General features: G+C 38.8%; 1 protein-coding gene across 1 annotated transcript in view; it reads left to right on the forward strand.

Moving 5' to 3' along the window:
• Nucleotides 1-14519, forward strand: part of DCC (DCC netrin 1 receptor) — a 2283601-nt gene that overhangs the window by 1353057 nt on the left and 916025 nt on the right. The window contains exon 10 of the mRNA XM_044089014.1: nt 4527-4675. Within this exon, the coding sequence (XP_043944949.1) occupies nt 4527-4675 (149 nt within the window). The remainder of the gene's footprint in view (nt 1-4526; nt 4676-14519) is intronic.

Consider the following 14519-nt stretch of genomic DNA (forward strand, 5'->3'; position numbering starts at 1 on the left):
ATGTTGTGCACAAGACAAAATGTACAATCAAAATAGTATGTAACTATGTGAGTAAGGTAGGGGATTCACACAGGAATGTGCACAAGACAAAGTGTACAATCAAAATAGCATGTAACTATGTAAGTAAAGTAGGGAATTCACACAGGAATGTTGTGCACAAGACAAAATGTACAATCAAAATAGTATGTAACGATGTGAGTAAGGAAGGGGAATCACACAGGAATGTGCACAAGACAAAGTGTACAATCAAAATAGCATGTAACTATGTGAGTAAGGTAGGGAATTCACACAGGAATGTTGTGCATAAGACAAAATGTACAATCAAAATAGTATGTAACTGTGTGGGTAAGGTAGGGGATTCACACAGGAATGTGCACAAGACAAAGTGTACAATCAAAATAGCATGTAACTATGTGAGTAAGGTAGGGAATTCACACAGGAATGTGCACAAGACAAAGTGTACAATCAAAATAGTATGTAACTATGTGAGTAAGGTAGGGGATTCACACAGGAATGTTGTGCACAAGACAAAATGTACAATCAAAATAGCATGTAACTATGTATGTAAGGTAGGGAATTCACACAGGAATGTTCTGCACAAGACAAAATGTACAATCAAAATAGCATGCAACTATGTAAGTAAGGTAGGGAATTCACACAAGAATGCTGTGCACAAGACAAAATGTGCAATCTGTTAGGAATCACAATGCATTACCAATTTCATTGTAAGCTAATTTAATACTATTTTGCTGTACTCAGAAGGCATCCTGTAGACGTATCTTATGATTAAATTGAATTGACCTGGGGTAAAATCAAAATCACTAGTTCAGTGGATCCCACTAATTCCCTATTTGTTTCCTTACTGGTGTGATTCTCTACATGTACTAAAACCTAGCAGTCCACATCACTGATTCCTGCTTTACCAAAAAAGTGGAAGTATTGCAGTTGCTTACAACTTAAAATTCTGACCAACTTGAAACTGAATGTAGCAAGATTTCACACTTCACCTCCAGAACTTTTTTTTTAAAAAAAGGAAATTTTTGATTTTACATAGGAGGCAAGACTTGCTCAATGCACTCGGACTCCTCACCCCCCCCCCCCACACACACTTAACTGTTCTAATGCTGACGATACACTCTTTTATAGGTGAACACAATATTCATTTTAAATGAATAGTGCAGTCACCTTAAAAGTTCCACAACAGTGGAAAGTATGTAATTAAAAGTATTGCTCTCTGTAGCTTGGTAAATCAGGTGTGCAAATCAAAAGAAAAATCACCCTGTGTTTAGCAGATAGCAAAGAAGAAGCCTTTAAACTGTGTTATCCTTCTGTGTTGTGTTACTAGCACAATCTGCAACAATAATTTATTACATGTTCAAATTAACATATTATAGAGAGTATTATGATTGAATCTCCCAGTCACATCCATATTATTATATGTTTGAGACACGAATGCCAAGAAATTTGCTCATGAGTTGAATCCTGACATTCATGTCAGGAACACATAATGGAGACTTACAATCAGAGACACAGTCATCATAGTTCTTTATTGTGCATGGAGCTTTATCTGCTCCATACACTACTGGTTACAGAAAACACGAAAAAATAAAAAAACATGCAGTGTTTTACTGGCTCTGAAAGCTGATAAAACCATTGGAGACCACTGGCAGTACTCAGTGCCTAGAGCGAGACCCAGCATTAACAAAGGTTAGAGGGGTGCTTAACATTTGTTACGCACCTTTATAAATGTTGTTAATATTGGCTTTCAGACTTGAGTAGTACTCAGCTAAGTTGTCTTTTTCCCAGTATTGGAGCATAATCAAAGCACACCATGCACATCGGTATAGATATGTATTTTAATTATGTCTTTATTTATTTTACTAATGGAAAAAAATGAGCTAATGCTCCATGGACCCACTTCAGGCATGACTCTGGATATAATTCCAGACATAATTACAATATATGGAAAGTAGCCACTCGTCTTCATGGTTTTGGAAGCTGAGATGAAACCAAAGATGTCAGAGAAAACCTTGTCTACTATGGGGGGACATGTAAATTCTACATGCAGTCTAACAAGAATATGAAATTAAACCTCAGACCCTTTTGTTTTGTGGAGGAAGTCTTAAGCAATGAGTTATTGTACTGTCACCCCCCCCAACAGTTTTATTAAAGTCTTCCTCTTTTGTTTGGCTTCTTTTTCTTTTGCTGACCACACATTTTGTTATGCCTAGCTGTGTGCTTCATTTTTGTTCTGATTGTAGACATTTTCTTCAGAAAAAAGTGGTTGAATAAGACAACTTTGAGTCATGTGTTTCAAGAATGCTGTTTTCCTTCTTTGAATCTGTCACATGAAGGGTTAAGGAAGGTGAATGAGTTTGCACAAATGCTATTTTCTTTTCCTACCTTGTGTAATATTCTGAGAATTAAATATAAAACGTAACTTCAGGGAGTGAGACAACTCTCACATATGCATATTAGCATAATTTGTCCTGCATAGTCTTACAGTTTACTGTGTGTGATTACTGATGTATCTATTATATATATATATTTTCACTACTGTATGAAGAGTTTTGACTCTGCTCTTACTATGTGTATGTATTTGTGTAGCTGCTAATGTGTGGTGCAAATGTTGCCACGGTGTGAAATTTTATATTTCCTGTAATGCCCAGTTGGACATCTCCCTGTAAAGAAATGTAAAATAAATAAATAAATATGGGCAGGGGGAGGTGATTCCTCACCAAACTTTAAAAAATAATTTAATTTTCTATATTCATAGCAATTCACGATCATTATGTTCTGCCAAAAATAAGTTTTTTTTCTACATGAAAAAATGGGTATTACATTAATTTCACTACCATTATTAACATCAGAGTGTAACAATGTATTGTAGCATTAGTGTTAAGTTCTGTCAGAGCTGCTGTGTATATGATGCAGCACTCTTGACGCATACCAAATGATCAATGTACTGATATTATGGCATGTCCAGCAATAAACACTATCTAGTCAGCTGTAAAGACTTGAAGCTTGTTACCTCGTGTTCTTACTGTAGTGATCCAAATAAGTGTGACCTGAAAGAGGCTGTAGGACTTTATGTCAAACAGTATGGTGTTATTTTTTTTTCTAATAACTGGGTTATTCTGTTGTAATGGTTATGAAGTTAAGAAAGGCAATGAAAGATAGCTAACAAATACATATGCGTAACCATGACTGGAATGGCAGATGAAAGAAGGACTTCTAGATAGGCATATACACAGACACACTTACACACATACACAAAAACGCTCATGCACGCAGTCATGCATACACACACACACCTGTTCACTTCATAATCTCGAAATACTGAAACATCGAATTTCACTTTCTCAAAACTATGAAACTGAATCCACAAAACACCGAAACTACAAAACCCGAGTCCAAAACTGCGAAATTCAAAACACCAAACAAACCGCATGCACTACACGAAACATACACCACAACACCCACAACACAACATAAACAAACAAAAACTACACACATACACAACTCATACACACATTAGCAGGGGGGCAAGCCCCCTGCACCCTCCATGTGAGGGGCAAGCCCCCCACCCCCCTCTACTTATATATAATAATGCCGAGATCGCACAAACAGGAAACAAAAGGAAACTCACACACGCACATTCTCCAGTCCCTCACACACACATCAAACATATCAGCACACTCAAACACACTCTAACCCCCACTCAAATCCCTTACAAAACACTCACTTACCTGACAAAACACCTAGATCCACACATAGCACCGTGCACCATAAACACACAATCCAGGACATCACGTAGTGTAATGCCATAACCGCGAATTTGAAATATTCGAATTCGCGATTATGAACTTTTGCTATTTTAAACATTCGGGTTTATAGTCTTGAGATACTGAAATTTGACATTTCAGTATTTCAAGATTATAAATGGCACACACACACACACACACACACACACACAAAATCACACACACACACACACACACACACACACACACACACACACACACACACACACACACACACACACACACACATACACACACAAAATCATGCATACACACACACAATCATGCATACACACACACACACACACACGAGCACACCTGTGTGGACAAACACACTCACAATGAAACTGAAAGACAGCCACGGAATGAGGCAGATAGACATACTGGAAAGAGTTTTAAATTATTACAGCTCTGGCTGTTCATACATCTTCTTGCAAATACAGTACTATACAGAGTAAGAAAAACAAATGATACTGCTGCATTACATAAATGCATAAATTATTTATGAAGCTGTGTACCATGACTAAATACACAGATCTCATTAAACAACAGTATGCAAATGCTGGCATTAATATTTAGTCTGAGCCAGACATAGGATGATTTATCCAAAGACATATATTATATTTTGTAAACATTGCATAGATTTGGTATAGAATGAATAATTAAAATATATCCATTTTGCAAACATGAGTAGTGTTTTTATATTTTATTTTTTTATCTCAGTGCAGGTGCCAGGGCCACTGGAAAACCTAAAAGCAATAGCAACCTCACCTACCTCCATTTTTGTTTCCTGGGACCCCCCTGCATATACAAGCAGTCCTATTCAAGGCTATAGGTTACTGTGCACAGAATCTTCAACAGGGAAGGAACAGGTATGAAAAAGCACATTGCATGCTGATATTGTTATTGTTTATGAGGCAAACTACTGTGTCATTCAAAGAAGCAAAATATTCATATTCATTCAGTAAATGCAGTTTATCTAATGCTAAACAAATAACTTGGCAAACCTTTCACCTGTATCACCATTTCTGTCACTCTCTCTGTCTGCCTGTGTCTTGCTTCAGTTTTCAAGTTGTTGATTTTGGGCAGATCTTAATATAACCAGCAGAAAGCAATAAGGTGCTCATCTGATCATATTGCACCTTTCTGATGGAACTCTCACGTGAATAAACTCAGTAACAAAAGAAGAAAAATAACAAAATGCTGTAAAAAGTTCACATCCACACCTCCGTCTCAAGACCACATTGAAACATGTCAGGAATGAACATAATACCTATGTCATATGGAATGTCACACCTCTAGCAGCCATCTTAGATTCCAGAGCATTTTCTGAAAAAATAAACTTAAAAAGCATAAGATAAACAAATTTTAATATTTTGTGAACAGTAACATCTAATAAAACTGTACAAATAGCAATGTTATTAGTAAGAAGTATTCTTTGCAGTGATAATAGTGCATTCATAGTCTTTTCCATAAGTACTGTGATATATTATTATACACACAAAGTCCAAATTATATTTTTGTATACCTTTACAAACAAAATTTCATGTCCTGGAAACTGTACAACCTAGACATATATTATTAGAACACTTTTGCTACCCAGGCATAAGCTTTCACATGACAACAAGAAATTACTCTTTAAGTGCACGTTTATTGAGATATTTACAGAAATATGAAAACATGCTGAATTGTATAATTAGAAAAACAAATTATACTGGATATCTCTCATGATGTACAACACATAGTGCAAATATCAAATTCAGTTTTCTTCAATAACATCTAAGGTTTCATTTAATGTCATGCAATAGATTGTAAGTCTCTCGAGTTTTGAAGTTTTAAGTACACATGGAAATATTGCTTATGTTCATAATTAGTAGCAAAGTAGCAAACGACTAGCAATTTTTCTAGTATAGTTTGATATAAACCAGCATTTTCAGTGAATTGTCCTGTCTCCCATATTGGTGTTTCACACCATAAATCTTAATAACATGTAGGTCTCTCAATTATGAAAATATACATTTGAAAGTATGAATTTTAAGTGGAAAAGAATAATTTCCCCACTGCAGGACATCCTAGACTAACAATCTTAGTGTCATAGGTTCATTGTTGTTTACTAGGCTAACGACCAAAAGGGCCTTTTTAAGCCTAACCATGCATCTCAAATCTCTGATAAGTTCTGATAGCCTTCATAAGTATAAACATGGGCCTGGGAGATTCATAGGTTCATAGGTTCATAAGTTGGTACTAGGCTATCAGCCCTAGGGCCTATACAAGCCTAGCCATAACAACTCCCTGGCTATTTCTTCCCACACTATTTACTTCCCTGGACCCCTGTCTAGCAGGGCGACTGACGTGATCCCTGGGGTGAATTTCCTTTCTCCCATCTAATCATCAAGGTTCCTTTTGAAGAGGGCCAAAGAGGTGCTCTGCTTGACATGTATGGGCAGTCTATTCCAGAGTCTGGGGAGTCTCTGGGTCAGGAACCTATCCCTCCAGCATGTTTTGTTTATTGTGATAACAAGGTTTAGATCCCAGGAGCATGTGGCTCTGAGGGATTGGGATTTCTTTAAGTGTAGCATGTCCAACAGCTCTGGGTTTGACATGGTCTTGTATGTTAAGCAGAGGTCACCTCGGAGTAGATGATATGCAACAGAGTATAGCTGGAGGTTTTATGGCGGTCAGCATAGGGCATCTGCTTTAGGCCTGTGATTCTTTTAGTGCAGTATTTCTGCGGCTTTTCCAGTTGTTGCAGATGTCTTGAGAGGTACATACCAAATGGGGCATTGTATTCTATAATGGGTCTAATGAAGGATGAATACAGTGGGACAATGACCTCCTTTTTTCTGGATGAAAAGCCCTTAGTGATGAGGTGTGCCACATAGAAGGATTTGCTAACTGTTGTGGCGATGTAGTTATTGAACGTGAGTCCACTGTCCACCTGTGTTCCTAAGTCTCTTATCACACTTTTGGTGTTTAGTGTACTGCCAACTATGTGGTAATTCATGGGTACATGTTTCTTCCCAAAGAGGATAACTGTACTTTTCTTGGCACTGAGCTTGAGCCCATGTCTCTGGCACCAAGCATCTATTTCTGTAAGGCCCTTTTTTAGAGTATCAACATAATTTGGGGATTCAATAATGGCTTCCAGTTTGCAGCCATCTGCGAACTTTGTTAGCCAGAGTCCCTTAGTGTTGGCCTGTACTTCAGAGAAGTTGATGCCAAACAAGAGAGTTCCCAGGACTGAACCCTGAGGTACTCCACTTGTCACTTGTCTGGAGTTGGATTTGGAGTCAGCTACTTTTACAGTGTGGGTTCTGTCAGTAAGCCAGTTGGCAACCTATCGAATGATGTAGGGATTAATGCCCAACTTAGTAAGTTTATTTATGATTCCAGAGTGGGGGATGGTGTCAAAGGCCTTGGCGAGGTCCAGATAGGCTGTGTGGACTGCCTTACCCTTGTCCACGGCTCTGGAGACTGATTCGAAGAAGTCATTCAAGTTCAGGTGACAAGATCGGCCCTTCACGAACCCAAATTGGGTGGGGTCCAGTGTTTTAAGGTTGCCAATGTCTTTGTTTATAAGTTCCATGATAATACATTCCATGGCCTTGCAGATCAGTCTCATCAGACTAATGGGGCGGTAGTTCCCAGGATCCAAGGTGGATCCCCCCTTGTGGAGTGGGATAACTGTAGCTGTATGCCACTCAGTGGGCATGAAGCCTGAGGTGAGGTATGATTAAACATGACACATAGGTGAGGTGGCCAGTTCATTTTGTAGTTCATGTAGTACACAGCCCCGGATGTTATCTGGACCCATGGATGCTGTATTCTTAGCTTTGGAGAGTGTGTTTTTTACCTGTGTGGCCATTATTACCAGAATTTGGCAATCTTCTGGTATTGAGATGGGCCATTTAGGGGGTGAGAGGGGGGTGAAGTTGGTACTGAATCGATCTGCCAGGATATTGGCAATATCCTTGGGATCAGTATATTTAATGCCATTCTGTTGTAGCTCAGAGCATATCTGAGCATTGCCATTTAGATTCTTGACATAGTTATAGAATGCCTTGTGGTTGTCTTTAAAATCTTTGGCAATTTTATTTTCGATGAACCATTTACAGGTTATCTGTTTGCATTAGGGACACTAGTGCCAAACCAGGGATGAATTTCCTGTTTCCCATCCAATTGTCCAAGTTGCACTTGAATTGGGTTAGGGAGGAACTCTGCTTCACATGGATGGGGAGCCTGTTCCATAGATGGGTAGTCTCTGGGATACATAACTATCTCTCCAGCAGGTCCTATTTATATCACAGGCAAGGTTTAAGTCTTTAGAACAGGTAATTCTGGTACTGTGTGTTTTGTGGATATGCAGGAGATCCATCATAGTGGGTTCTGATGGTGCCCTGTATGCCAGGCATAGATCTCCCCTTAAAGGCCTGTGGGAGACAGAATGCAGGGATAGGGCCTTGTGGCAGCCTGCCTAGGGCATATTACTTATGCCCTGTATTCTTTTAGTGAAAACCTCTGTGGACGTTCCATTTGTTGGATCTGTCTGGTTAGGGACATACTAAAGAAAACATTGTACTCAATGATAGGTCTGATGAATGCCAAATACAGTGGAATAATAACTTCCTTGGACTTATATGCCATACCTTTGTTTATAAGTTGCGCAACATAGAATGATTTCCTCACCACTGTAGACACATGATGGTTAAAGGCTAGATTATTATCTATGTGTGTCTCTAAGTCCCTGACTACTGGGTCAACTCTAAGGGGTGTGTTGTCAATACGATAGTTACCAAGGATGGATGACTTCCCAAAGGATACTATTATGCATTTCTTGGCATTTAGTTTTAGTCCATGGCTTTGACGCCAGTTGTTTGTCTGTGTCAGCCCCTCCTGGAGAACATTTGTGTCAGTGTGAGATTCAAATCAGCTCCTAATTTGCAATCATCTTCAAATTTAGTCAGGCGGAGACCACTGACATTGGCCTTGACCCTGAGAAGTAAATGCCAAAAAGGAGTGATCCAAGGACTGATCCCAGAGGGACTTCACTTGTGACTGGCCTCTTAGTAGAGGTGGACTTCCAAAGTCTAACTTTCTGAGTCCTGTCTGTGAGCCAGTTGGCTATGTACCAGGTGACATACAGGTTTGTACCTAACCTCGAGTGTCATTTTGTCAATAATTCCTTGCCCTTTCTAATACTGCCTATTATTAGCTGGTAAGTTACTTAGTTAAAAAAAACAGATCCAAAACAAGTTCTGAATACTGTAAGGCAGTATGAATATGAACAGAAAGTATACACAAAAGGTGTTTTAAGCTTGAGCGAGTTAAAAGCAATATTAGAAAATGTAAATCAGAGTACACACTTAAGGTCATTAGAAATACTAAAGGAAACTACACATCTTTCTTCAGTTATTTCACAAATTTAATGAATAATGCCCCACAATGCTCTGAGCTCAGCCATAACACTGTCACCATTTATGATCCAAAGGATATAGCCAATATGTTAGCTGAGAAATTTAGTGCTAGCTTTATCTAGTCTACCACCATTGTTTCCTTTACTGCCCTTGAAAATTTAGATTCCTCAGAAATCTCAATGGAATGAGTCATAGAATTCATGTCAAATGCTAAAAATATATTTAATTTTTTTAAAAATTTTACATTTGTTTACCAGGAAAGTCTGACTTGGAGCGACTTGGAACAAAGCCAACTTTCAGCAGAGGCCCATGGTGAAATTCTATAGATGCATGTCTTTGTGACATGGGAGGAAAACTCACATGGACACAGGGAGGACATGCAGACTCCGCACAAATGCACCCCAGCCGAGAATCAAACCTCTTGCTGTGAAGTGACAATGCTGCCGCTGCACCATTCAATACCTCCATAGGACCAGATATTATAATCATGCTGCATTCTCATCAGTGTCAAATATGTGCTGTCTGAGTTTTTGCTTAAACTGTTCAACCTCTGCCAGTCCACAGGTGTTTGTGCCTTATGCCTGGAGAGCAGTCACTCTGACTCCCCTACACAAAGGTGTATTGTCTACAGACCAAGATGATATCAAACCTTACCAGCCTTATATGCAAAGCCATGGAACATATCATAGCAGGACTCATTTATGCAAACAGGCAGCCTAGATCTTGTCTAGATCACAATCAGTACGGTTTTGTGAAGGGAAGTCCTTATCTTTGAACCTCGTAAACTTCTTTGATAAGATTACAGGGTCTATGGACAGTGCTTAACTCAACCTGGTCAAGGCTTTTGACATTATACCCCATGCCGGAAACTAAAAAAAATTACACAAATTTAATATAAATCCCTACTTTGTCTGCTGGCTTACAACTGGCTATCCATTAGATGCCATCTTATGAAAGGTCCTGGAATCCTGTCTGATTGTAAAAATTTTAACTAGTGCAGAACCACAGGGATGAGTGCTGAGGCCTCACATATTTGAAATGTATTTTGCAGACATCCAAGCCAATATCCTAGAAGTGTAGTTATCCAAGTTTACTGATGATCGCAGTCTGAGCACTGTTATCCAGTCATCCACTGATACTAAATAGCTTCAACAAAGGCAATATATTCACATACCCAGTATACTCAAAACAACCTTAAGCTACATTCAGAAACAGTGAGCACAATAGCATTTTGCAAAAATGCTGCTCCTACCTGAGCCACCTCATATGTTAAAATGTCTCTCCTTTTCAGACAGATATGTTTATAAGAGGCCTTTGATACTTTTGTGTACAAGTCTCTCTCCTTCAGGGATCAAGCTTCCAATGTCATCAAGAAATCCTTCTATCTGGCCTAGTTAACTTCTTAGGGAATTTTTAAAAGATCCAAAAAATGTTCTTCTACCACTGAACTCACCCATTATCAGACCAATCATCGAATACAATGCTCCCTTTACAATGTAAAAATCCAAGCATATCATTCAGTTGGAAAAGTCCTAAAGAGGTCTAATGAAGAAAATTAAAGATCTTAAAATTTTCAGGTGTCCTGATAGAGTAGCACATTTTTACTTACATTCAGTAGCCTAAAGAAATCCTCTGTACTTCAGTTTCTGACCCCACTTCACAGTTTTTGTTTCTGTGCAAGGTGCTGGTACATCCTTTATTTTAATGGATGCATGTAATATAGCAGAAGCATGTTCTTTCTATTTATTGTACATTTTCCATATACAGCCCGTCACTGTGTCATGTGGCAAGAGTATTCTCAGTATGACTTTTCTGTCTTCTGTCTTGTATAGTTGAAAAGTCTGTGGTCATCACATTTTATATTTCTAATTTTGCCACCCTTGTTTGTATGTTTTCAGGCATATGCAGAGAAGTTATAATCTTTAATGTTTAACATACTTTGAATCCTTTAATGATTTACCCTCGATGTTTAGGAAACATGGTCTTTTATACTACTTACGTCTCACAACATATATCCTTCGCGCCCTTCCAAATTTCTGACTTCCAAAGGTGCTTGGTGAAGTAGCCTTTCACTGCATGTGTGGTCAGTCAGGTCTGAACCTTGTCTTGTTCCTGTTTTTACCTGTTCCAAAGCAATACTTCATGAACTTTCAGTTAGAAGACTGTTAGGGACACCCTACAGAGATTACCCCAGTATCCTTGGGCGTAAACAATTATTTCATCAGTTAATTTCTGTCTAGTATGTTAACATTAAATAAGGCACTGTTTCTACTTCAGTAAAAGGAAAACCTAGTAACACATTTGTCTGATGTTATGAACTCTGATGCTATTGTTCACAGGAGGATATAGCTTGAGGACGTAGTCAGAATGTTCGAGTAAGCCTTTTCTTAAAATCCCTTTTGGTCCAGTTAAAGCTGTTACAGAGTCATTCTTCAGGTGCTTTCTGTCAGTGGACAAATGTCAAATTTGAGCTTTTTTACTTTGCTTTCAGTTCTCAGCGTTACTGTGTAAAAGTCTCAGAATGCAGATCAATGTGTGGTTTTGTCGGTTGTACTGTCTTTCATCTTCATCTTGCCCCATATTGTTGCAGATGCAGCTGCTAATACCACATTATTACAAACCACTGTGAATAAAATACTGTGCCTCCTCAAACAAGCTAACAATGAAGAACACCACTGTACTGCAGTAACGAATGGCAGATGGCTTACATTAACAATGAAGAACACCACTGTACTGCAGTAACGAATGGCAGATGTCTTACAGTAACTACAAAGAACACCACTGTACTGCAATAATGAATGGTAGATGGCTTACAGTAACAACAAAGAACAACACTGTACTGCTTTGAAAAATGGCAGATGGCTTACAAACAATGAAGAACACCACTGTACTGCAGTAACGAATGGCAGATGGCTTACAGTAACAACGAAGAGCACCACTGTACTGCAGTAATGAATGGTAGATAGTTTACAGTAACAACAAAGAACACCACTGTACTGCAGTAACAAATGGCAGATGACTTACAGTAACAGCAAAGAACACCACTGTACTGCAATAATGAATAGCAGATGGCTTACAGTCACAACAAAGAACACCACTGTACTGTGGTAACGAATGGCAGATGGCTTACAGTAACAATGATCACCACTGTACTGCAGTAACGAATGGCAAATGGCTTACAGTAACAATGAACACCACTGTACTGCAGTAACGAATGGCAGATGGCTTACAGTAACAATGAACACCACTGTACTGCAGTAACGAATGGCAGATGGCTTACAGTAACAATGAACACCACTGTACTGCAGTAACGAATGGCAGATGGCTTACAGTTTCAGCAAGAAATGAGCTACTGCTTAACCCCTTGCTTACAAGCTCTTTATACTGGATGATGTCCACCTTTAAAGACCAGGCTGTTTAATATGGATTGTAATTTTACTCTTAGAAGTACAGATGATACTTAGTTAGCCAGACTCCCTTACAAATTAGCCACTACTGAAAATAAAATTCTATAAAAATACACCTTCCAGTTGGAAGGAGCTCCAAGTAGAAATAAGACAAGTCAACAAACTTGCTAACTTCAAACTACTACTAAAACTCTGTTTGATAAAACAGCATGCCTGTGTTTCAGAAATATGGTTTAGAAAGCACTTACAATGTAAGGAATGATTATGTATTCCATCTACTGGTTTATTACTAATTCTGCTCTAATTATATTTTTTGTAATGCTTTTTTGGAATTGAATTGTATGCTGATTTGCTCTGTCAGTAATGAACTGTACCTGCCTGAAAATTCAAAATGATCCGTTTCTAAATTAAATTTCAATACTGTAACATGTCTACAACATGTCTGCATTTAACATGTTTACCTCACAGACACAATGTACAGGGTTTGATTCCCAACTTTGAAAGTAAAATGGTTAGGCTTAAAATGGCACATAAGAACAGCTAGCCTAGTACATATATGTGAATAGTGGGTAACTTTTAGGGTGGGAGGTTGGCATAGTGGTTAAGGTGTTCAGGGTGGGAGGTTGGCATAGTGTTTAAGTTGTTCAACTTATAGGTACAGGTTACAAGGTTTGATTTTCACAGTAACTGGCTGTGCTTGGAATGACCCACAAGGGCAGTTAGCCTGGTACTAATGTATGAACTTATAAGACTTTACTGGAAAAGCTCACGCAGACTATGCCACAACTTGCTGTGAGGGAACGTTAGTTTACTTTTGCTTTCTTGTATTTTGTATTACTTGATTGCCTTCTATTTTGTATATTGTGATTTGTTTTCTTTACATGTGATTTACTTGTGGTCTGCTTTTAATTGCATATTAAAACTAGGACAGAAACCATAGCTGTATCTGTTGTGAGTCACACAGAATTTTTTTTCACACCCTCCTATCCAAGTGCTGTTGTGTTGTTAAACTCAACTGTCTTTCTAGTTGTCTGCTCCATGTGTTAATCTGACCACACATCTCCTTTCCTCTCCCTTTTCTTTGGCTGTTGTGAGTAAGCACAAAATTATCATTTTGTGAAATCACTCCCCTTCAACTATTTAAATGTATTGGCCATCCCACTGTATTCCACAGAACCAGAATACAAAGTACCCACTTCCTTTCAATCTATCTTCCTCTATTAAAATTAGTGGCTCTCCACGTAGACAGCTAAAGCTTAAGTTACCCATCTTTCGTATCTAACTGCTTAGTGCACACCGCAGTGCTTAGGATATTAACCCATTCTTTTCCATCTTACCTTTAAAACCTGCAACATCTACTTCAAGACCACCATTTACTGCAGAGCCCACATTCTTCCTGTTAGTAGTCATCTTGGGATTGGTGCTTCTGTTTTCTCCTGGTGAGAGATGAAGCACAGGGACATTATTTCCTGGAGAATGCTGATCACTGGAAAGCCTAATAATGGCTTCATAAGCAACATCTTGGAATCTGTGCTTATGTTCTACTCCTGGTGTGAGAAGGAGCAGAGTGCATTGATTCCTGACTGTTTCTGGTTGGGCAGTGAGTGTCTGTGGTTGGCATTTCTGACTGGTTTGGTTGCTATTTAAGGCGTCTACCAGGAAAAGGTTACAATAAGCCTACGGACCCTTGCATCATCTGGGACAAGACTGTGGATCACCAAACAGGCTGTGGCCTCTTCTCATCTTGGGACTGGTGCTAATGTTTTGCTTCTGGTGAGAGAAGAAACAAAGGAGCACTGTATCCCAGTAGAGCGAAGCTGTAGTGTGACCAGCACTACTAGTAGCCAGTCAGTAGCCATTCATGTGATTCCCTTCTTATCATCATTCTTGACAAG

Source organism: Protopterus annectens, chromosome 1.part1, assembly GCF_019279795.1.
Source record: "Protopterus annectens isolate FY-2018-M chromosome 1.part1, PAN1.0, whole genome shotgun sequence".
Taxonomy (NCBI): Eukaryota; Metazoa; Chordata; order Ceratodontiformes; family Protopteridae; genus Protopterus; species Protopterus annectens.